A 25,597-nucleotide genomic window follows, 5' to 3' on the forward strand; every position below is an offset into this window, starting at 1 on the left:
AGGAAATGAAGCGTGCTCGTTGGATGTCAGGGCTTGCAAACTATTACAGACTACAAAGGGAAGAACAGCCGCAAGCTGCCCAGTGACAGTGAGGCCTACCAGACGAGCTAGAATGACTTCTATGCTCGTTTCGAGGCAGAGTAACCTGAACATGCATGAGAGCATCAACTGTTCAGAGAGACTGTGTGATCACCACTCTCCATAGCCATTGCAGTAAGACCTTTAAACAGGTTAACATTCACAGGCGTGCAGGGCCAGACGGATTCACCAGGACGTGTACTCTGAGCATGCCTGACCAACTGGCAAGTGTCTTCACTGACATTTTCCCCAAACTGTCCCTAACTGAGTTTGTAATATCAACATGTTCAAGCAGACCACCATAGTCCCTGTGCCGAAACGGACACTAAAGATAACCTGCCTAAATGACTACTGACCCATAGCACTCAACGTCTGAAGCTATGAAGGCTTGAAAGGCTGGATGCATGCTCACACAACACCATAATCCAGAAAACCCTAGACCCACCCAAAATTTGTATACCGCTCCCAACAGATCCACAGATGATGCAATCTTCTATGCACGCAACACTGCCCTTTCCCACCTGCAACAAAAGGGAACACCTGTGAGAAGTGCTATTCATTGACTACAGCTCAGCTTCACACACCATAGTGCCCTCAAAAGCTCATCACTTAGCCTAAGGACCCTGGGACTAAACACCTCGCTCTGCAACTGGATCCTGGGACTTCTTGAAGGCCGCCCCCAGTGGTAAGGTAGGTAAAAACACATCCGCCATGCTGATCCTCAACACGGGGCCCCTCAGGGGTGCGTGCTCAGTTCCCCTCCTGTTACTCCCTGTCACTTCATGACCTCATGGCCAGGCACGACTTCAACACCATTCATTAAGTTTGCCGATGCACAAGCAAGTGGTAGGCCTGATCACGGACAACGATGAGACAGCCTATAGGTAGGAGTGAGAGACCGGGCCGTGTGGTGCCAGCGACAACAACCTCTCTCTCAATGGTTGATCAGACAGAAGAGATGATTGGGCTACAAGAAAGGAGGACCGAGCATGCCCCATTCTCATTGGACAAGGCTGTAGTGGAGAAGGCTTGAGAAGCTTCAAGTTCCTTGTGTTCCACATCAAACAAACCTATCATGGTCCAAACCACACCAAGAAGCTCGTGAAGAGGACACGGACAATGCCTATTTCCCCTTCAGGAGACTGAAAAGAATTGCCCTGGGTCCTCAGCTCCTCAAAAAGTGATATAGATGCACCATCGAGAGCATCCTGACTGCGTTGCATCACTGCCCTGCGATATGGCAACTGACACTGCTACAGAGGGTAGTGTGTATGGCCCAGTACCTCACTGGGGCCAGCTTTCCCGCCATTCAGGACCTCGATACCAGGCGGTGTCAAGGAAGGCCCTAAAAACTGTTCAAAGACTCCAGCCACCCTATCATAGTACTGTTTCTCTCTGTACCGCACAGCAAGCGTACCGAGCACCAAGTCTGGGTCCAAAAGGACTTGTATTCTCCCCCAAGCCATAAAGACTCCTGAACAGCTAAATTTCGGTGGAAATTGTAGTACTGAGAAGACTGGTTTCATTTCTTTCTTCAAAACCAATCATCCTATATTTAATATCTCATTAATTATTGCAATATGAAACCGGTTCAGCCCAACAGTCGTTGACTTGCTAGACTGAAGTCTACGGATATTATATTGGACCTAAACAAATGCTTTAAAAAAAATCTCCCACAAGCCCACCTTTGTTATCTACCACCAGAATGGTGTTTTACCCCCAACGCAGAAACTCCCGAACATAGTTTCCCAAATTGCCAGGAAGAATGAGACCAATGGCATTGTTACTAAACTCTTCCAGGCTCTCGTCTATCTCAGGTTTCACCCTTAACCAACCAACATCTTGTGTTATGGAATGCCAGCTTTGATAGGTTTTATCACCAAGTCATTGCCAGCTGAAAGCCTACACCATATCCACAGATAAGCTGCAGGAGGCATCGACTGTAGGTGCGTCTGCAACACTACTCGTAAGCCCGCTGTCCGGTCTGGCACGTCCCCCTGATCGGTCGCGGCCGTGCCCGTTATCGATTCTACGATCACCAGCTCGACTTTTAACTGGGACAATCCCGGGTACAACGTGCTGGAGTGGGAGACATAAAACACAGTATTAGCAGCGACAGAAATAAATAGTTTTTTTTCTTACTGTTTGTTAGTAGAATAATTTGTACATATCCAACAAAATAACGGGTGAATACCAATTTTTTATCACCACTAATCAACTGGCTTACCCAGACATTCTGCATTGCATTTTGTCTCAGGGTTGGAGCCGCAACTTGTTGTCGGACGTTGTCAAACCCACTAATCTTTTTGTTATGGCCCTCTCTTTTTTCTTCTTATATTCTATAAGTGTTTTTGTCTTTTTTTTTTTTGTTATTCTGTCTTTTATTTTTTCTTTTTTCTTTTTTTTTTTTATTTTTCTTCTTTTTCATTTTTTTTTTTTATTCTTTTTTTATTATTTTTTTCTTTCTGGTTTTTTTAAAAAGTTTTTCAGGAGTCCCTGTCTTTCAAAGATAAGTCGTTAAAAGTTAAATAACTTTCCACAGATCTTTCATTGTAAAGGGTTTAACAGTTTCCCATGCTTGCTTCAATGGAACCATAAACAATTAATGAACATGCACCCTGTGAACGAGGGTTTAAGGACACTAACAGCTATTACAGACGCGGTAGGCAATTAAGGTCACAGTCATGAAACCTTAGGACACTTAAAGAGGCCTTTCTACGACTCTGGAGGGAAAAACACCAAAAGATAAGATGCCCGGGGGTCCTGCTCATCTCCATGAACGTGCCTTAGGCAACGTGTTGCCACGCTGCAAGGAGGCATGAGGTACTGCAGATTTGGTGCCAGGGCATAAGATAAAATTGCAATTCGCCGTACTGTGAGACACCCCAAAGACAGCGCTAACAGGAGACAGGACATGGACATCGATCGTCCTCGCGTGGCAGACACCTACGGGTAACACATCTGCACAGGCATCGGTACATCCGAACATCCACACCCTGCGGGACAGCGTACAGGATTGAGGGCCAACAAACAACTGCGCCGAGTGTACACCAGCGAACGCACAATCCCATCCATCCATTACTCAGACCTTCCACAATTAGGCTGAGAGAGACTGCGACTGAGAGCTTTGTAGGCCTGTTTTCCAAGGCAGGTCCTCAACAGGACATCACACAGCAACAACGTCGCCTAATGGGGGCACAAACCCCACCGTCGCTGGGACCATGACATAGGCAACGGCAAAAAAGTTGCTCTTCACTGAACGACTTCAGTCTTCGGCAGTTTGTCTCACCAGGGCGGTGCATGATCGGATTTGCGCTTATCGCCGAAGGAATGAACGTAATACACCCATAGGCCTGTACCTCGTTGTCACTGCAGGCAATCTCAAAAAGCTGTGCGTTTACAAGGGGAAGAACATACTCCTCCCTCATGTGGTACCCTCCTGCAGGCCTCATCCTGACATGACCCACCAGCATGACAATGCACCACCATACTGCTCGTTCCGTGAGTGTGTATGAAATTTCCTGCAAACAGGCATATCATGTTCTGCCAGGGCGCAGTGAAGAGCCCCGGATCTCCAAATCTCGATTGAGCACGGAGGGTGAGGCTGGGCCTTTCCCCCCAGAAATGTAATCACGGTTCACATCTGTCTGGGAAAAAAAACTTGCAGTCCATCTGTGACCATGTGGAGGAAAGAGAACTGGGGTAACATATCTCACAGGCAAAAACTGGCAAATTTCTGGTGCAGCCATGAGGAGATGCACTGCAGGTTACTTAATGATTTTTGAACCCCCTTGTTCAACGACACAATGTTCCATTCTGTTAGTCACTGTCGTTGAATGAACTTGTTCAGTTTATGTCTCAAGTTGCTTTGAATTGTTGATTTCATGCAAATATGGTTACACATGCTTAAGTTTTCTTTAAATAAAACGCAGTGACAAGTGAGAGGACGTTTCTTTTTTTGCTGATTTTTTTCTTATGTTAAATGGACTAGCATCACACCTATCATTCTGTTTGACTTGACTCATGATGATACTATGGTCAGCTGTTAAAAAAAAATCATTGAGAAATGATTGAGCTAAAATCCAGGAAAGAGCCACAGAGAAACCTTTGAAAATGTGGCTTCTGTAAAGTCCTGATAAGTGTATAAAAGTAAGGGTACTGTCAACCACCCCAGATGCCATTTATACAGTAACCTTTTTATCCCCCCTCTTCCCTGGACTCTCCTTCTCATTCAGCTCTGGTTTTCGCCCATGTTATTCTTCAAGTGCAGTGAGTAATCGCCACAGTACTTAGCCTCAGCTTCGGTTCTTGGAATCGATGAATTGCGCAGACTAAATAATCCTATCCAGGCAGACCTCTCAGAAAATAATAAGCCTTGACAACAACAGGCGGCGGTTTTCTGTAACCATTAATTGATGGGAAGTTTTTTCTTCACACTTTCCCCCTGCTCTCCACTTTCTGTTGACCTACTTGAAGCTTGTTTTTTGTTAAGGGTCCTCAAATTGCACTCCCTCAAGGCCGTTAGTGATGTAAACCCCATTTTCAAGCCAATAAACTGATCTGAACACCCCTTACTGATACATTGTGCGCTGCTACAATAGCCCTTCATTTCAGGAAGCATCCTTCAGCCTTCCACCATCCCAAAAAAAGCTACAGCGCCTTCTCAGAACCCACTCCTATGGCGAGTAGTGATCGCACAGGTTGCTGCCGGTGATGCTCGACTCCTTGAGCCCAGTCAAGTAGGTTACAACAGCTTCCCAAACCCACCTTTGAGAAGCAGTCTTACAGGACAAAGGCCTCTTTGAATAGGTATCATGGACGTGTCATCTTTCACCAATATGCTACCGGCGTCATGTTTGTCAATTCTTCATTAAAAAAGAGACAAAACATTGAGGCAGTGAGAGAGAAGAAAGGAAATAGCTGCTAATATTCATGACATATGTCCTCAGCCCCATCCTTTATCCTCCAGTCCAAAACAGAACGAAAACAAAGGGAACAAAGACAAATATGACTGTGGAAGAAGAGAGAACACGTTAGTTATACATTACAATTTAATAAAACGTCCCTCACCCTCGCTCATTTCCATCCTTTATCCATTGTGATTATAATGTCGCTATTGGCACGCACACCTGCGTTCGTTCCCCTCAGGTGAACATCTGCATTAAAATCGAATTGTCTGCAAATGGTGTTCTGAGTGAATACTCCATTACGGTCTTATAGTGCATTAGACTAGAGAGAGTGGTTGTGTTCAGTTCTATTAAGCACTCATTAACTGCTTATGGATAAAGTCTGGTAATGAAGAACATTGTTTGTCCTTGCACTTAATTTTAAGGAATGGAGAATCTAGCTGCATTGAAAATCATTTCATACAGCCAGCTTGGCTCTCTGAAGAACCGGACAGTGGCATTTATCGAGCTGATATTGATCATGTGAAAGGGTAATTGTTATTGGAAAATGAGGGAGGGAAATGTCTTAGCTTTCAAACGGTAAGCGTCAGATGTTTGGGACGTGGGGTTGTTCAAACGTTAGGATTGCAATGTGCTGGAAAGAAAGACCAGTGTAACATTTACCTTCGTAAGGGCACTCACTCATTAGACCAGCTTATTAAAACAGGTCTTAAAAGAATGAATATTACATTCATTAGTGCAGAGGAAACATTTATGAGAGAAGGTTCGGCTGCGTCTCATATGTCCATACAATAGGGCCCTTGGTCAAAATAGTGCACTTAATGTACAGCTTTACCCAATGTAATCTACAATACAGTAACTGTATAGAAGGAGAGAAAAGTAATTTAGAATTCATTCTTGAATCCTCCATATCATTTTGGTTCAATATTTCACGCTTCAATAATGAAATACTTTCCATTTCTATTTGGATTCCACTCCCATCTCAGTGGGTCCTGCCACTCCACTCTATATTATCTACAGTATTATCTACAGTATGTAGCCTTTGAAAGAGCTAATTTATGTGCTTTTCAGAGGTGAAGAGTGAATGAGATTGAGCTGCAATGAATCTGATTTATAAAATCAGTGCCAAACGTCTGAGACCACAGACACGGCGACAGACAAAGACGATTTCACTGTGCGGAGTAACTGAATCCTTAGCGTCCCCTCCCACTGACAGTTATCAGAGTAGGGTGAAGTTGCCCCTAGATGCTGATCTTGGGTCAGTTTAGCATTCTCCTCACTAGATTGGGGGAGAGGAAGCTGATCCTCGATCTGTACCTAGGGGAAACTTCAACCTTACATGTATGTCTACTCAACATCCAACTACAGATCAATGTAATGACTTAGTCCACTGATAATCAGAAAGCACAGAGCCAGTGGAAATAATTGCTAGGGAAGGCACAGAGAAGCCTGACCTAATGAAAGAAGAATCTGATTCGACAGTCAGCTCCACAGCAGCCCTCTGATAGGCTGTTTTTTCCACAGCAGCGTCCTAACTGGCTGGGAAGTTATGGGACTATGTGGGCCCTGCGTGTTTCCCCAGTCAGCAGGAGGTTTCATGTCTAATTCATGTTGGCTGGATGTTAGGAGCTGTGTTCAGAGCTTTCATATGCAGAGAAGAGCACACAGAAAACCTACATGCTAGGCTAAATGACAGATCACTGCAGGGGGCTGTGCATCTCGCTCCGGGGGATTGGATGTGCGTGCGTGTGTGTGTGTCTGCGTTTGTGTGTGTGTGTGTCTGCGTTTGTGTGTGTGTGTGTCTGCGTTTGTGTGTGTGTGTGTCTGCGTTTGTGTGTGTGTGTCTGCGTTTGTGTATGTGCCTCTTATGTTTCCCACCTCCCAATATGTGGTCCTAGCACTCATAATGCTTTTGTGTGTGGACAGAGTCAGTTGTTTATGTTTCCAGTTTGAATAGTGCAGTTCTATTCTAATCGGTCGTCTGTTAGTACGCCTAATTCCATTTTGCCTCAGCGCTGTGACTGAGAACTGATTTTAGAACCTGGGACATCAGGTGTGTGATTCCCCTTCTAGTCAGGACTGATTTTAGACCTGGGACACCAGGTGGTGATTCCCCTCTAGTCAAGGACTGATTTGACCTGGGACACCAGGTGTGGTGATTCCCCTCTAGTCAAGGACTGATTTAGACCTGGGACACCAGTGTGGGTAGTTCTCCCCTCTAGTCAGGACTGATTTAGACGGGACACAGTGGTGATCCTCTTAGTCAAGGACTGATTTAGACCTGACACCAGGTGGGTGATTCCCCTCTAATCAAGACTTGATTTAGACCTGGACACCAGGTGGGTGAATTCCCCTATTCATAGGACTGATTGTAGACCGGAGATACACACGGTGGGCGATGTTCTCCTTGTATCAGATATTAACCTGGGACACAGGTGGTGATTTCTCTCATCTAGTCAAGGACTGATTTGAGACCTGGGACACCAGTGGAGGTATTCCCCTCTAGTCAAGGACTGATTTAGACCTGGGAGAAACCAGGTGGGTTATGTCCCCTATCTCAGCGCAGGACACCTATTATAGCACCTGGGCACAGTGGGTGAATTCCCCTCTACGTCAAGGACTGATTTACTGACTGATGACACCAGGTGGTGATATCCCTCTAGTCAAGGACTGATTTAGACCTTGCACCTACAATGCTTGTCTCGATTCTCCCCTCTCAGTCAAGGCATCTCGATTAACCTGGTCGCCACCAGGCGTCTGTGATCTCCCAGGTCTAAATCAGTCCTTGACTAGAGGGGAATCACCCACCTGGTGTCCCAGGTCTAAATCAGTCCTTGACTAGAGGGGAATCACCCACCTGATGTCCCAGGTCTAAAATCAGTCTCAGTCACAGGCTGAGGCAAACTGGAATTAGGCGTACTAACCAGACGACCGATTAGAATAGAACTGCACTATTCAAACTGGAAACATAAACAACTGACTCTGTCCACACACAAAGCATTATGAGTGCTAGGACCACATATGGTGAGGTGGGAAAACATAAGAGGAACACGCATACACAAACGCAGACACACACACACACAAACGCAGACACACACACACACAAACGCAGACACACACACACACAAACGCAGACACACACACACACAAACGCAGACACACACACACGCACGCACATCCAATCCCCCGGAGCGAGATGCACAGCCCCCTGCAGTGATCTGTCATTTAGCCTAGCATGTAGGTTTCTCTGTGTGCTCTTCCTCTGCATATGAAAGCTCTGAACACAGCTCCTAACATCCAGCCAACATGAATTAGACATGAAACCTCCTCTGACTGGGGAAACACGCAGGGCCCACATAGTCCCATAACTTCCCAGCCAGTTAGGACGCTGCTGTGGAAAAAACAGCCTATCAGAGGGCTGCTGTGGAGCTGACTGTCGAATCAGATTCTCTTTCTCATTAGGTCAGGCTTCTCTGTGCCTTTCCCTAGCAATTATTTCCACTGGCTCTGTGCTTTCTGATTATCAGTGGACTAAGTCATTACATTGATCTGTAGTTGGATGTTGAGTAGACATACATGTAAGGTTGAAGTTTCCCCTAGGTACAGATCGAGGATCAGCTTCCTCTCCCCCAATCCTAGTGAGGAGAATGCTAAACTGACCCAAGATCAGCATCTAGGGGCAACTTCACCCTACTCTGATAACTGTCAGTGGGAGGGGACGCTAAGGATTCAGTTACTCCGCACAGTGAAATCGTCTTTGTCTGTCGCCGTGTCTGTGTCTCAGACGTTTGGCACTGACATTTTATAAATCAGATTCATTGCAGCTCAATCTCATTCACTCTTCACCTCTGAAAAGCACATAAATTAGCTCTTTCAAAGGCTACATACTGTAGATAATACTGTAGATAATATAGAGTAGAGTGGCAGGACCCACTGAGATGGGAGTGGAATCCAAATAGAAATGGAAACGTATTTCATTATTGAAGCGTGAAATATTGAACCAAAATGATATGGAGGATTCAAGAATGAATTCTAAATTACTTTTCTCTCCTTCTATACAGTTACTGTATTGTAGATTACATTGGGTAAAGCTGTACATTAAGTGCACTACTTTTGACCAAGGGCCCTATGTATGGAACCATATGAGACGCAGCCGAACACCTTCTCTCATAAATGTTTCCTCTGCACTAATGAATGTAATATTCATTCTTTTTAAGACCCTGTTTATATAAGCTGGTCTAATGAGTGAGTGCCCTTACAGAAGGTAAATGTTACACTGGTCTTTCTTTCCAGCACATTGCAATCCTAACGTTTGAACAACCCCACGTCCCAAACATCTGACGCTTACCGTTTGAAAGCTAAGACCATTTCCCCTCCCTCATTTCTCCAATAACAATTACCCTTTCACATGATCAATATCAGCTCGATAAATGCCACTGTCCGGTTCTTCAGAGACCAAGCTGGCTGTATGAAATGATTTTCAATGCAGCTAGATTCTCCATTCCTTAAAATATAGTGACAGGACAAACAATGTTCTTCATTACCATGACTTTATCCATAAGCAGTTAATGAGTGCTTTAATAGAACTGAACACACACACTCTCTCTAGTCTAATGCACTATAAGACCGTAATGGAGTATTCACTCAGAACACCATTTGCAGACAAATTCGATTTTAATGCAGATGTTCAACCCTGAGGGGAACCGAACGCAGGTGTGCTGTGCCAATAGCCGACATTATATGAACAAATGGATAAAGGATGGAAATGAGCGAGGGTGGAGGGACGTTTTATTAAATTAGTATTAACTAACGTGTTTCCTTTCTTCCACAGTCATATTGTCTCTTGTTCCCTTTGTTTTCGTCTGTTTTTGGACTGGATAAAGGATGGGGCATGAGGACATCCATGTCATGAATATTAGCAGCTATTTCCTTTCTTCTCTCTCACTGCCTCAATGTTTTTGTCTTCTTTTAATGAAGAATTGGGACAACATCTAGACAGCGATATCACTGATTGCTGCGTCCTTCTCAAGCAGTTCCATATTTTCCTATTGAGTGGACCATCACGCACGGTAGCCTGGAGGGTAGGATCGAATCCCCGAGCTGACATGGTAAAAACCTGTTGCTCTGCCCCTGAGAAAGGCAGTTAACCGGGTGCCGATGACGTTGATTAAGGCAGCCCCCCCCGCACCTCTCTGATTCAGAGGGGTTGGGTTAAATGCGGAAGACATGTTTCAGTATTTATTTAACTAGGCAAGTCAGTTAACTTCTCTAGGGTAGGGGGCAGCATTTGGATGAAAAGCATGCCCAAATTAAACTGCCTGCTTCTCGGGCCCAGAAGATATGATATGCATATAACTGGTACATTTGGATAGAATACACTCTAAAGTTTCCAAAACTGTTAAAATAGTGTCTGTGAGTATAACAGAACTGATTTGGCAGGCGAAAAACTGAGAAAAATCCATTCAGGAAGTTTTTGTAGTTTGTTGGTTTTCTAGTCAATGCCATTACAGTATCCATTGACTTAGGACTCAAATTAGATGTCAACAGTCTTTAGAAATTGTTTCAGGCTTGTATTCTGAAAAATGAGGAAGTAAGAGCAGTCTGAGTGAGTGGACCCTAAAGTGTCACAGAGCTTTTTCATGTGCGCGATCGAGAGAGTGCCTTTCTTGTTTACCTTTCATATTGACAACGTTATTGTCCGGTTGAAATATTATCAATTATTTAGGCTAAAAACAACCTGAGGATTGAATATAAACATCATTTGACATGTTTCTATGAACCTTACGGATACAATTAGGATGTTTTTGTCTGCCTGTTTTGACTACGTTTGAGCCTGTGGATTACTGAAGAAAACGCGCAAACAAAACTGAGGTTTTTGGATATAAAAGAGACTTTATCGAACAAAAGGAACATTTATTGAGTAAATTAATGTCTGCTGAGTGCAACCATATGAAGATCATCAAAGGTAAGGGATTCATTTTATCTCTATTTCTGACTTGTGTAACTCTTCTACTTGGCTGGTTACTGTTTGTAATGATCTGTCTGCTGGGCTATGTTCTCAAATAATCGTAAGGTATGCTTTCGTCGTAAAGCATTTTTTAAATCTGACACCGTGGTTGGATTCACAAGAAGTTAATCTTTAAACCTACGTAAAATATGTTTTGTTTTCTGAAATTTTATAATGACTATTTCTGTATTTGAATTTGGCGCCCAGCAGTTTCACTGGCTGTTGAAGAGGTGGGACGCTAACGTCTCACGTACCCAAGAGAGGTTAAGAACAAATTCTTATTTACAATGACGGCCTACCCCGGACGACGCTGGGCCAATTGTGCGCCGCCCTCTGGGACTCCCAATCACGGCTGGTTGTGATACAGCCTGGAATCAAACCAGGGTCTGTAGTGATGCCTCTAGCACTGAGATGAAGTGCCTTAGACCGCTGTGCCACCCGGGATGTATTCAGTTGTACAATTGACGAGGTATCCCCCTTTCCCATCCCGACATCACACACACACACACACACACACACACACACACACACAACACACACACACACACACACACACACACACACACACACACAGTAGACTCACAGGATGGGGCGGGACTGGAAGTCTTCTTGGTTCATCCTCTCAGACTGGCGTATCTTCAGGATCTCAGTATAACTCAGGTTCTGCAGGCGACTCTTCAACTGGTCCAGGGAATTAGGCTTCTGTGTCAGCGCTCGCATGATCTGATCCCTCACCACCTGCATCACCTAAGAGGAGAAGAAAGAGGGGGATTCAGAAGAGTGGAGAGGTGGAAAGACCTTGGATGTCTGGATAGGAGGTAGAGAGAGAAGGAAACCTAGGTTACACATATGGGACTGGTTTCCCAGACACAGATTTATCTTCGACCTGGTCTAGAAAGCATTCTCAATGGAGGTTCTTCATTAAAATAGATTTTTTGTACAAGGATGAATCTCTGTCTAGGAAACCGTCCCATGATGTGATGGAAAGATGCCATTTTATGAAGGCACTTTGGATGGAATATTTGTATTTTTATTACTTGCACACAGCTATTAGAATATATATCAGAGATGTCTCAGTGGACATTTTCAGATCCCTTTTTAGAGCTCTCAGGCAAACATCCCAGCTCAAAACGTGTCTGTTCTCCAGGATGTTTGCAGAGCTCAGGAGAATAGCAGGAGCGGAGCGAGAGAGACACGATGTGAGAAGGGGAGGAAGTGAACGCCTGCGGCAGAAAGCCAGACGAACAAGCAAATGATCAGCATATCAAAGGACCTGTCAGTCTGGGACGACACGGGCTGCTGTCACGCTCCAAAGGCCTCGTCTGTGTCCCAAAAGGCACCCTATTCCATATATAGTGCACTACTTTTGAACTGGGCCCTGGTCAAAAGTAGTTCACTATATAGGGAAGGTAGCCGCTGTTTGCTCTGACTGTAGGAGCAGTGCGATCAGTGCTCACACAATTAGAGCCCAAATCTTCGAGCGAGCCAGGTACACTAAACATGCACATTCATTAAACAGGAATTTAACAGGAGACAATTCCATCATTGATATCTAGATGACCACAGATCACACCAATAACATGTTCTACTGAAAGGAACGTGTAACATGCTGTTATGACTGTAAAATAAACTCCTCTGTGACCCATGTCGCAGACACCGATCCCTCACTTCCGGATGAGCTAAACACCTTCTCCGCTTCGAGGAAAACGTGCTGCCAACACGGACCCCCTCAGCTCGATAGGACTGTTCTCGTTCTCTGTGGCTGTCATTTAAGCGTGTTAACCCTTGCAAGGTTGCCGGCCCAGACAGAATCCAAGTCACGTCCTCAGAGCAGGTGCAGACCAGCTGGCTGGAGTGTTTACGGACATATTCAATCTCCCCATATACCAGTCTGTTGTCTCCACTTGCTTCAAGATGTCCACCATTGTTCCTATACAAGAAAGCGAAGGTAACTGAACTAAATGACTATCGCCCCGTAGCACTCACTTCTGTCATCATGAAGTGCTTTGAGAGGCTAGTTAAGGACCATATAACCTCCACCTTACACAACACCCTAGACCCACTACAATTCACATACCGCCCCCAACAGATCCATGGACAACGCAATCTCCATTGCACTGCACACTGCCCTATCCAACCTGGACAAGCGGAATACCTTTGTAAGAATGCTAGTCATCAGCTACAGCTCAGTGTTTAACACCATAGTGCACTCCAAGCACATCACTAAGCTCAAGGCCCTGAGTCTAAAGCCCTCCCTGCACAAGTCCTGGACTTCCTGATGGGATGAACCCAAGTGGAGAAGGTAGGCAACACCACCTCCGCCACACTGATCCTCAACACGGGGGCCCCACAGGGGTACGTGCTCAGCACACTCCTGTACTCCCTGTTCACCCATGACTGCGTGGCCTTGCACGTCTCTAACTTAATTGCAACAATGACAAGACAGCATAGAGGGAGGAGGCGAGAGGCTTGGCAAAGTGGTGCCAGGAAAATAACCTCTTCCTCAACTAAACGAAGGAGCTGATCATGGACTACAGGAGCTAGTAGCGAGAGCATGCCCCCATCCACGTTGACGGGGCCGCAGTGGAGAGGTTACAAAAGTCCTCGGCGTGCACATCACTGACGACCTGAAATGGTCCCTTCAAACAGACAGTGTTGTGAAGAAGGCGCAACAACATCAGGAGGCTGAAGAAATTAGTCTTGGGCCCTAAAACTCACAAATTTATACAGATGCACTATTGAGAGCATCCTGCCGGGCTGTATCACCGCCTGGTACGGCAACTGCACCGCCCGCAACCTCAGGGCTCTCCAGAGGATGGTGAGGTCTACCCGACGCATCATCGGGAGCACACTGCCTGCCCTTCAGGACAACTACAGCACCCGGTGTCACAGGAAGCCAAAAAAACATCAATAACCTCAGCCACGGTCACTTCACCCCACTAAAAAGAGGAGACAGTATAGGTGCATCAAAGCTGGGACTGAAAGACAGAAGCTGTTTATCAAATTCCAGGCCATCAGAATGTTAAATAGTCACCACTAGCCTGCCTCCACCCAGTACCCTGCCTTGAACTTTGGTCACAGGTACTAGCTGGCTACCACCCTAAAGTCATTGGACACTGGTCACTTTAGTACTGTTTACATACTGTTTCACCTACTTTATATGTACAGTTGAAGTCAGAAGTTTACCTACACCTTAGACAAATACATTTAAACTCAGTTTTTCACAGTAAAATGTGAATCCTTGTAAAAAGTCCCTGTCTTAGGTCAGTTAAGATCACCACTTTATTTTAAGAATGTGAAATGTCAGAAAAATAGTAGAGAGAATGATTTATATCAGGTTTTCTTTCTTTCTTCACATTCCCAGTGGGTCAGAAGTTTATATACACTCAATTAGTATTTGGTAGCATTGCCTTTGAATTGTTTAACTTGGGTCAAATGTTTCAAGTAGCCTTCCACAAGCTTCCCACAAAAAGTTGGTGAATTTTGGCCCATTCCTCCTGACAGAGCTGGTGTAACTGAGTCAGGTTTGTAGGCCTCCTTGCTCGCACACCCTTTTTCAGTTCTGCCCACAAATTTTCTAGAAGATTGAGGTCAGGACTTTGTGATGGCCACTCCAATACCTTGACTTTGTTGTCCTTAAGCCATTTTGCCACAACTTTGGAAGTATGCTTGGGGTCATTGTCCATTTGGAAGACCCATTTGCGACCAAGCTTTAATTTCCTGACTGATGTCTTGAGATGTTGCTTCAATATATCCACATCATTTTCCTGCCTCATGATGCCATCTATTTTGTGAAGTGCACCAGTCCCTCCTGCAGCAATGCACCCCCACAACATGACGCTGCCACTAACGTGCACCACGATTGGGATGGTGTTCTTTGGCTTGCAAGCCTCCCCCTTTGTCCTCCAAACATAACAATTATGGCCAAACAGTTCTATTTTTGTTTCATCAGACCAGAGGACATTTCTTCAAAAATGACAATCTTTGTCCCCATGTGCAGTTGCAAACCGTGGCTTTTTTAATGGTAGTTTTGGAGCAGTGGCATCTTCTTTGCTGAGCGGCCTTTCAGGTTATGTCGATATAGGACTCATTCTACTGTAGATATAGATACTTTTGTACCCGTTTCCTCCAGCAACTTCACAAGGTCCTTTGCTGTTGTTCTGGGATTGATTTGCACTTTTCGCACCAAAGTACGTTCATCTCTAGGAGACAGAACGCGTCTCCTTCCTGAGCGGTATGACAGCTGCGTGGTCTCATGGTGTTTATACTTGCGTACTACTGTTTGTACAGATGAACGTGGTACCTTCAGGCGTTTGGAAATTGCTGGCTGATTTCTTTTGATTTTCCCATGATGTCAAGCAAAGAGGCACTGAGTTTGAAGGTAGGCCTTGAAATGCATCCACAGGTACACCTCCAATTGACTCAAGTGATGTCAATTAGCCTATCGGAAGCTTCTAAAGCCATGACATCATTTTCTGGACTTTTCCAAACTGTTTAAAGGCACAGTCAACTTAGTGTATGTAAACTTCTGACCCACTGGAATTGTGATACAGTGAATTATAAGTGAAATAATCTGTCTGTAAACAATTGTTGGAAAAATGACTTGTGTCATGCACAAAGTAGATGTCCTAACCGACTTGCCAAAACTATAGTTTGTTAACAAGAAATTTGTGGAGTGGTTGAAAAACGAGTTTTAATGACTCCAACCTAAGTGCATGTAAACTTCTGACTTCAACTGTATATACTGTATTTTAGTCATGGCTCATCCTATGTAACTACTGCTGTACACACTTTTTCCATTCATATAGTGTCCATACTGTCTATACACACACCATTATATATAAACTCAGCAAAAAAAGAAACGTCCCTTATTCAGGACCCTGTCTTTCAAAGATAATTCGTAAAAATCTAAATAACTTCACAGATCTGAATTGTAAAGGGTTTAAACACTGTTTCCCATGCTTGTTCAATGAACCATAAACAATTAATGAACATGCACCCGTGGAACGGCCGTTAAGACACTAACAGCTTACAGACGGTAGGCAATTAAGGTTATGAAAAGTTAGGACACTAAAGAGGCCTTTCTACTGACTCTGAAAAACACCAAAAGAAAGATGCCCAGGGTCCCTGCTCACCTGCGTGAACATGCCTTAGGCATGCTGCAAGGAGGCATGAGGACTGCAGATGTGGCCAGGGCAATAAATTGCAATGTCCGTACTGTGAGACGCCTAAGTCAGCGCTACAGGGAGACAGGACAGCTGATCGGCTGGCTTCCAGGTTAAGCGGGCGTTGTGTCAAGAAGCAGTGCGGCTTGGCTGGGTTGTGTTTCGGAGGACGCACAGCTCTCGACCGTCGCCTCTCCCGAGTCTGGAGTTGCAGCGATGAGACAAGACTAACTTCCAATTGGATACCACGAAATTGGGGAGAAAAAGTGGTAAAATTTTTTTTTTTTAAATGAAAAGCTGAAATGTCTTGAGTCAATAAGTATTCAACCCCTTTGTTATGGCAATACTGTACAGAATAAAAATATTCAAAAACATGCATCTTGTTTGCAATAACGCACTAAAGTAAAAACTGCAAAAAATTTGGAAAATAAATTAACTTTATGTCCTGACCACAAAGCATTATGTTTGGGGCAAATCGAAAACAACACAATACTGAGTACCATATTTTCAAGCATGGTGGTGGCTGCAGCATGTTATGGGTATGCTTGTCATCGGCAAGGACTTGGGAGGTCTTTTCATAAAAAGAAACGGAAAAGAACTAAGCACAGGCAAAATCCTAGAGGAAAACCTTGTTCAGTCTGCTTTTCAACAGACACTGGGAGACAAATTCAGCTTTCAGCAGGACAATAACCTAAAACACAAGACCAAATATATACTGGAGTTGCTTACCAAGACGAAATGTAATGTTTGAGTGGCCTAGTTGAAGTTTTGACTTAAATCGTCTTGGAAAATCTATGCCAAGATTTGAAAATGGCTGTCTAGCAATGATCAAGAACCAACCTAACAGAGCTTGAATTTTAAAATGAATAATGTGCAAATATTGTACAATCCAGGTGTGCAAAGCTCATAGAGATTTTAGATTATTCAAAGTAGCCACCCTTTGCCTTGATGACAACTTTGCACTCTTGGCATTCTCTCAACCAGCTTCACCTGGAATGCTTTTCCAACAGTCTTGAAGGAGTTCCCACATATGCTAAGCACTTGTTAGCTGCTTTTCCTTCACTCTGCGGTCCAACGCATCCCAAACCATCTCAATTGGGTTGAGGTCGGGCGATTGTGGAGGCCAGGTCATCTGATGCAGCACTCATAGTTTTGATCTCTTCACTATTATTCTACAATGTAGAAAATAGTAAAAATAAAGAAAAACCCTAGAATTAACCCTGGAATGTGACCAAACATGTATACCAGTACCAATCAAAAGTTTGGACAGACCTAGTCATTCCAGGGTTTTTCTTTATTTTTACTATTTTCTACATTGTAGAATAATAGTGAAGACATAAAAACTATGAAATAACAAATATGGAATCATGTAGTAACCAAAAAAGTGTTAAACCAATCAAAATATATTTGAGAATTTTCAAAGTAGCCACCCTTTGCCTTCATGACAGCTTTGCATACTCTTGGCATTTTCTCAACCAGCTTCATGAGATATCCACCTGGAATGCATTTCAATTAACAAGTGTGCCTTGTTAAATCGTTTATTTGTGGAATTTCTTTCCTTCTTAATGTGTTTGAGCAAATCAGTTGTGCTGTGACTAAGGTAGGGAAGCCTTCAAATAAAAGAACACCTTCCCTACAGTCAAACATGGAGGATGTTCAGTGATGTTTTGGGGTTGCTTTGCTACCTCTGGCACTGGATGCCTTGAACGTGTGCATGGCATTATGAAATCAAGAGAATACCAAGGAATTTTGAAGAGCAATGTTGGACCCAGTGTCAGCAGGACAATGACCTCAAGCACACTTAAAAAAGCATCCAGGAATGGTTCAAGACAAAACACTGGACTGTTCTGAAGTGGCCAGCAATGAGTCCAGATCTAAATCCCATTGACAACATGTGGAGAGATCCGAAAACAGCAGTTAGTGTCACCTGACCGTAGAGATCTTTTTATTCTCTATGTTTGGTCGGTCAGGGTGTGACTCGGGTGGGAAACTCTATGTGCTTTATTTCTATGTTTTGGCCGGGTATGGTTCTCAATCAGGGACAGCTGTCTATCGTTGTCTCTGATTGGGAGTCATACTTAGGCAGCCTGTTTTGCCACCTTAGTTTTGTGGGATGTTGTTTTTTGTTAGCTCTGTGAAGCCTACAGAACGTGACATTCGTTATTCTTTTGTTGTTTTGTTTGGTGTTCTGAGTAAATAAAGAATCATGAACACGTACCACGCTGCACCTTGGTCCACTTCTTCCGACGGGCGTAACAGTTAGGAGAAGGCACCCTTCTAATCTGGGAGAACTGGAGCAGTTTGCACAAGAGGAGTGGGCCAAACTGCCAGTACGGAGGTACAGGATGGTTATAGGAAGCTCTCGATTGCAGTTACTTTGACCAAAGGCTGTGCTACCAAGTCTCTGTTTATTTTCTGAATCAAAAACAAAGGTTCTGTAATATTAACAGTGAAATAAAGAAATGTGGAGGCAAAATACTTTGGTCAATTTGTACTTATTTTTATGGAAAATTGTGAGTTACTTGAAAAAAGTACAAGGGTGCCAATATTTTTGGCCACAACTGTAAATATACTGAACAAACATATAAACGCAACATGTAAAGTATTGGTCCCATGCTTCATCAGCTGAAATAACACATCTCCGGAATTTCCATACTCACAAAAAGCTAATTTCTCTAAAAGATTGTTTACATCCATGTCAGTGAACATTTATCCCTTTGCCAAGACAATCCATCCACCTGACAGGTGTGGCATATCAAGAAGCTGATTAAACAGCGTAATCATTTCACAGGTGCACCTTGTGCTGGGGACAATAAAAGACCACTCTAAAATGTGCAGTTTTGTCACACAACACAATGCCACAGATGTCTCAAGTTCAGGGGGCCTGCAACTGGCATGCTAATTGCAGGAAGGTCCACCAGAGCTGTTGCCATGTCTCTACCAGAAGCCACCTCCAACGTTGTTTTAGAGAATTTGGAAGTACCTCCAACCGGCCTCACAACCGGAGACTACGTGTAGCCACGGCAGCCCAGGACCTCCACATCCGGCTTCATTACCTGCGGGATTGTCTGAGACCAGCCACTCGGTTAAATCTGTTACCCTCTCTTCCTCGCTCTCCTACTAACAGGCTGATGGTTAATTCTGTTACCCTCTCATTCTCTCTCTCTAACAGGCTGATGGTTAATTATGTTACCCTCTCTTCCTCTCTCTCCTACTAACAGGCTGATGGTTAATTACTGTATGTTACCCTCTCTTCCTCTCTCTCTCATACGAACAGGCTGATGGTTAATTATGTTACCCTCTCTTCCTCTCTCTCTCATACGAACAGGCTGATGGTTAATTATGTTACCCTCTCTTCCTCTCTCTCTCCTAACAGGGTCTTAGCACCTCCTCCTGTTAACAGGAATCATCAATCAAGTCCAAACAAGTCTTCCCACCATGTGTCAACACTGCATTAATGAAGAATGATCTACATAAAGAGGGAGAAAAAGAGAGAGAAGAGAGAGCCAGGGGAAGGATTTACAGTGTGTGTGTGTGTCTGTGTGTGTGTGTGTGTGTGTGTGTGTCTGTCTGTCTGTCTGTCTGTCTCGGTGTGTGTGTGTTTTGTGCGTGAATAGAGGCGATTATAGTGCAGGATTCTGATCTGAAAAGCTTAGTGATATCGAACCAGATGGAGACTGAGCCCTCGCCAGGGGTGAGAAATAAAACATGAAGGGAAGTGAAGAGAAGACAGCACAACAGGACCCCAAAACCTCCAAACCAAGGATTTAACAGTTGTTTTTTGGATAATAGTCTCAAAAAACTAACAGTAGCTCACAGAGAGACGAGTGGAAACGGCCCTGCTTCAAATCCACTATTTGGGCATCCGCGCTCGCTGTGAGTGCTACAAAGAGGAATTAAAGGAATTAACCCATTTATAATTCCAGATTCAATAAACCGGGTGGCATCACCGAACCCCCAACCAAAAAAATCCATAATTTTCCAGCTGATTACACTCTTTAATCCAGATTTATCTTCTGGGATGCAAATATGTTCTGCCGCGGTAATCACAGCACTCTGCGTAAAACTTGGCATAACAATGACCTTGGAAAACAAACAAAAGACAGGGTGGGGAAAAATAGCAAGATAATAACTGCGCTGTCATGTTTTCAGATAGAGTAGGGCTGGGTAGTTATCTGGAGCGGTGAACGTCTGAACCGATCCCTGTTACCACTGTAGCAGCATTACGTAGCCTTTTGCCGTTTTCATGCTTTATATATTCCATTTAGCAGAAACTTTTATCCAAAGCGACTTAGTCATGCGTGCAAACACTTTACGTATGGCTGGCCCGGGGAATTGAACCCAAAACCCACGCTTTACCAACGGAGCCATTGAGAGCTACAGCCAGTATGTTTGGCTATACTGTCCCCTACCCCCTTCTATTTAGTAGACAGCATCCATCCGGGTCATGTTCATTAGGGCATTAAAAAAATAAAAAATAAAAAGGAAAGTACAACCTGAACTTGTCCAAGAACACAGATTTTCATAATTTGTTACAAAGCGTTTTATTACAGTGTGTTCTTCTGAACACATCCCTGAACTCTTCCCACATCAAGCTCTGTAATTTATGTTTTTCGTCTCGCCGTACATATTATTGTTCATCCTTGTTCTCCTCAGAGGCCAGACGACCCCCATAAAGCAGAGGGGATTAGAGTGTGTCTGGGGGCTGGGGGATGACACAGCCTCCCTGGCTCTCCCTGGGGACACTCAGAAGCCTGTCACTAATCATGACCCTTTCCCTTCTCACTTAACACCCCACCCACCAACCAGTCTACAGGGGGAAGAGAGACAGCCAAAGAGATAATAAAGTGACATCCTTCCCTATGGCCTTATTTCATATCTTAGTGGAAGTATTAAACCCCTCTCCTCTACCTTTCAGCCTTCAGGGGAAAGAAAACTGGGATAAAACCTAAATGACTGTTTAATCCCATTCTCTCTCCTCTCTGGAGGAACGCTGCCTATGGTATCCTATGTATGATGGGAGGGTACATGTCTCCTGTTTGTTTCCTGAAGAGAAGATTTATGTCCAGGAGGAAGGGGGAGAGACCACCGTCATGAGGACAGATTTACACCTCTCAGTGAGGGCTTGGCCGTCTCAGCGTTTCCCTCAGGTCTGGGTCTAAGTTGATTCGCCTCCTCCAAGACAGGCAGGCAGGCAAAGGGAGGGCTGCATAATGATATATAGGTTTGAATATTCATCCCATTCAATACGAAGCACCTTGACAGAGGTGAACCTGACAGACGTCAGGGTCCTGTTCATTAGGCACCAAATCAAAGAAGACTTACTGAATCAGGGAGGAACTACCTGGTCTTGCCCAATCAGAAAGGGTCTGTTTTGTTTTCTGTTGCAAAACGTTATGAAACATTTCTGCCGTAATGAACACAACCCATTTATGAAGATGCACATTTCATTCCCATTCAACTTAATTCCTCTCTTTCTGCAAAAATTACAACAAACAAGAGAGAAAACGAGTCTTTGCTTTGTAATCTTAGAGGTCAGAAAATGATCAGAAATTAATTTGCATTAAATCAACCACATAACCAATGACTTATCAATCCTGATGAATAGTTGTGTCACTGGCATATGTCTTGTTTAGTTCATTACCTGTACATTTTTCCTCATCCAACCTCACTGTTCTAACAAGATGGAGTACTGGGCCTGTATTCATAAAGTGCCTCAGAGTAGGATTGCTGATCTAGGACCAGGTCTCTCCTGTCTATGTAATCGTATTCATTATAATCTAAAAGACAAAACTGATCCAAGATCAGCACTCCTACTCTGAGATTCTATACGAATATGGGCCTTGATGGCACTTCTGGTTCTTTCAGTGTAAAGGCATAGGAATCGTGCTCAGTTCAGCAGTCTCTCACTCTCTCTCTCTTTCCTCCCCCTAGAGACCTGTTAGTTGTTCCTAGCAGAGAGACTCTCTATCTGCCACACCATGTCAATGCATCATGGTGTGTGTGGCTCTCCAGAGAGATCCTTCCTTACGCTTCAACGAGGTTCTGTTTACTGCTGCTGTTGCTGCATGATGTTGGCATTTTGAGAGGGCGGCATCGTGGAAACAATGGTTTTATGTGCTTTACTGTTTCAGACACACACACAGATAGACACAGACCCACACAACAGCTTAACACACAGTCTTGACAAAAAGCACGAGCTAATGTGATGGTACAATGCATCAGACTGTTGTTTATACAACGTGTCAGTGTTTTCATAACATTTGTCCTAGACTCCCAAAATAAAATAAACCATTGAATATTCACATAAATATAGTACATTCATTAATTCCATTACTGATTTTCTGCTGTACAGTAACAGTATGACACAAATGTGTTAGAGGTAAATGAAGGTACAGCAGTTGGGTGATAATGGCAGCTTTTTGCAGTTTTCCAAATAACATTTTAGAGTTTTTAAATTGTATGGAAATGCAGTAAATGAGCTTCAACTTTATAATCACACAGCTGCTGTAGTTTCACTCATCCCAAACCCTGTCATTTCGCCATACCCTAAGTTCAGCTGAAATGACGCCTCTGTTTGGGACACATCCTTTGTTAGGCAGATGAGGTGAACTAAGGAGAAACATCATGACCTGAGACGTGACTGGTGTTCTGTAACCAGCAGATTCTGTCAGCATAACCACACACACACACACACACACACACACACACACACACACACACACACACACACACACACACACACACCTATACAAGGTAAAGGTAGTCTCTCTTTCACACACACACAGATTCACCTCTTCAAGGAGAAGAAAATATATATCTTCTTTACCACAACTTTTAGGACCCTTTGTTACAAAGCATTTGGGCTCATGGGTGTAACACTGCAGTCCTAGTCTGCATCACAAATGGTGCACTACTGTTGACAAGGGCTCATATGGCTGTGGTCAAAAGTAGTGCACTGAATAGGGAATAGGGTGCCATTTGGGAACTAAACAAGAGCAGTGTCGGTTGCAGATGCACGCTAAGGGCAATTACTACACACACAACCAGTGTAGTTCTGCTCATTCATGACCACTGTGGTGATAAACAGCTAACTCTATCCTTCCCATGTTAGACAACCCAGCCTTCTGATTCAATCTATATCAGAATATTCATCCATCTAAATGTCCGCCTCTGTCTGTCATATTGCTATGTGCCACCAGACGTCACATCCAAACCCTACCACAACATGACATCTAAATGTCTATCTGTCTCCATCTCTGTTCAAATAGCTCGCTGCTGATTGCTGCTTGATTACCCCAGCCGTTATTTGTGTGCACAGCATTGGCCTTCTCAGCGTGTGGCGAGGCTGCCTGCTCTGACAGATGAGAGATGCCCCCCTAGGGCCACAGTGTACAGCAATGCTCCCTCTCCCCTACCTCGTTCCCCTCCATCCTTCCCATATCTGCAAGGGGAGGGGTTGAGCCTGCCCCCCCCCCCCCCCCCCCCTCAGAAACCTTGTTAGGGTGGAAGGAGGCAGACAGGCAGAGAGATGGGACATCAATAGCTGGTCTGACATCACTAAAGGAACGGAACAGGGGAGACATTGAGAGAGAGGTGTAGAGATAGAGGTGTAGAGAGAGGTGTAGAGAGAGAAGAGTATTGATATAAAAAGAAACAGAGGTGGAGAGTGTGTATGTGGAGGAAAAAGGTGGAAAAACAGAGATGGAGAAGTTGTAGGTAGGAGGGAGAGAAAACCTGCCTGGAATGGGAATGTGTGGTCTCTCTGCTGGAGGAGAGGAGACTGACTGAAGGTCTATGGGGAGGTGGTGGGCTATGCTCTGCCTCTCACTGCTCTATCTAGCTGCCTCTCAGAGCTAGACAGATTATTAGGTACACCACCCCTTTCACGAAAATTGATCTCTCCTACAGACAGTGAGTCACGAGGCAGTGGCTTGCTATATAAAGCAGGCAGACAGGCATTGAGGCATTCAGTTACTGTTCGATTGAACGTTAGAATGGGCAAAACGAGTGACCTAAGCCACTTTGAGCGTGGTATGATTGTCGGTGTCAGGTGCACCTGTTCCAGTATCTCAGAACGTCCGGCCTCCAGGGCTTTTCACGCACGACAGTGTCTAGGTTACCGAGAATGGTGCGACAAACAAAAAAACATCCACTCAGCGGCATTCCTGTGGGCGAAAACAGCTTGTTGATGAGAGGCTGAAGAAGAATGGCAAGAATTGTGCAAGCTAACGGACGGGCCACAAACAGACAATTGCAGCAGACGACCACACCACACCGAAACCCTATCAGCTGAAAACAAGAAGAAGCGGCTCCAGTGGGCACGCGATCACCAACACTGGACAATTGAGGAGTGGAAAACAATCGCCTGGTCCAACGAAATCCCGGTTCCGGTTGCGTCGTGCTGATGGCAGAGTCAGGATATGACGTAAGCAGCATGAGTCTAATGCCCCAGTCTGTCTGATGTCAACAGTACAGGCTGGTGGTAGTGTTGTAATGGTGTGTATTTTCCTGACACATGTTAAGTCCCTTGATACTAATTGAGCAATGTTTCCATACCCCGCAAAATTCAGACTGTTCTGGAGGCAAAGGGGTGTCCGGGCCGGTACTAGATGGGTGTACCTAATAAACCACCACTACACACCTCTGAGACATCATCTAGCCTAAGCTAAACTACCTCCCCCTGTTGGGGATATGAAGCCCAATTCAACATTAGGCTACACATGACCATGCAATATGTTTCAAAATAATAAAAGAGTTACTGAACCCGGACATTGTTAGCCAGGCTTAGGTACTAAATGTCATTGGAATCTACTCAGTGGACAAGAGAGGCCACATCATAACATGCTTGCACAGCAGCAGGTAGACAATAGGTCAAGGAGGAGGCTTGCCTGCAGCCCAGCACCAGTAGAAATCCTGTGAGGATTTCTATTTGGATAATCCAACAAGGCCAAATGTGAATGGAGTCTTCTAGACCAGTGGTTCCCAAACTTTTTAGTCCTGTACCCCTTCAAACATTCAACCTCCAGCTGCGGACCCCCTCTACCACCAGGGTCATCGCACTCTCAAATGTTTTTTGCCGTCATTGTAAGCCTGCCACACACACACTATACGATACATTTATTAAACATAAGAATGAGTGTGACTTTTTGTCACAACCCGGCCCGTGGGAAGGGACAACGAGCTCTTATAGGACCAGGGCACAAATAATAATATAATAATAATCAATCATTTTGCTCTTTATTTAGCCATCTTACATATAAAACTGTATTGTTCATCGAAAATTGTAAATAACTCACCACAGGTTAATGAAAAGGGTGTGCTTGAAAGGATGCACATAACTTTGCAATGTTGGGTTGTATTGGAGAGAGTTTCAGTCTTAAATCATTTCCCACACACAGTCTGTGCCTGTATTTAGTTTTCATGCTAGTGAGGGCCGA

The 25,597-nt window shown here is 44.3% G+C and overlaps 1 protein-coding gene across 6 annotated transcripts in view; it reads right to left on the reverse strand.

Annotated features, from left to right (window-relative positions):
* elmo1 (engulfment and cell motility 1 (ced-12 homolog, C. elegans)) overlaps positions 1-25,597 on the reverse strand; it is a 237,783-nt gene that overhangs the window by 27,825 nt on the left and 184,361 nt on the right. For all 6 annotated transcript variants that reach the window (XM_070436225.1, XM_023975417.2, XM_023975416.2 and 3 more), the window contains one exon: positions 11,576-11,739. In XM_070436225.1, coding sequence (XP_070292326.1) covers positions 11,576-11,739 — 164 coding nt within the window. The remainder of the gene's footprint in view (positions 1-11,575; positions 11,740-25,597) is intronic.

This window comes from Salvelinus sp. IW2-2015, linkage group LG30 (genome assembly GCF_002910315.2).
Source record: "Salvelinus sp. IW2-2015 linkage group LG30, ASM291031v2, whole genome shotgun sequence".
NCBI classification, from domain to species: Eukaryota; Metazoa; Chordata; class Actinopteri; order Salmoniformes; family Salmonidae; genus Salvelinus; species Salvelinus sp. IW2-2015.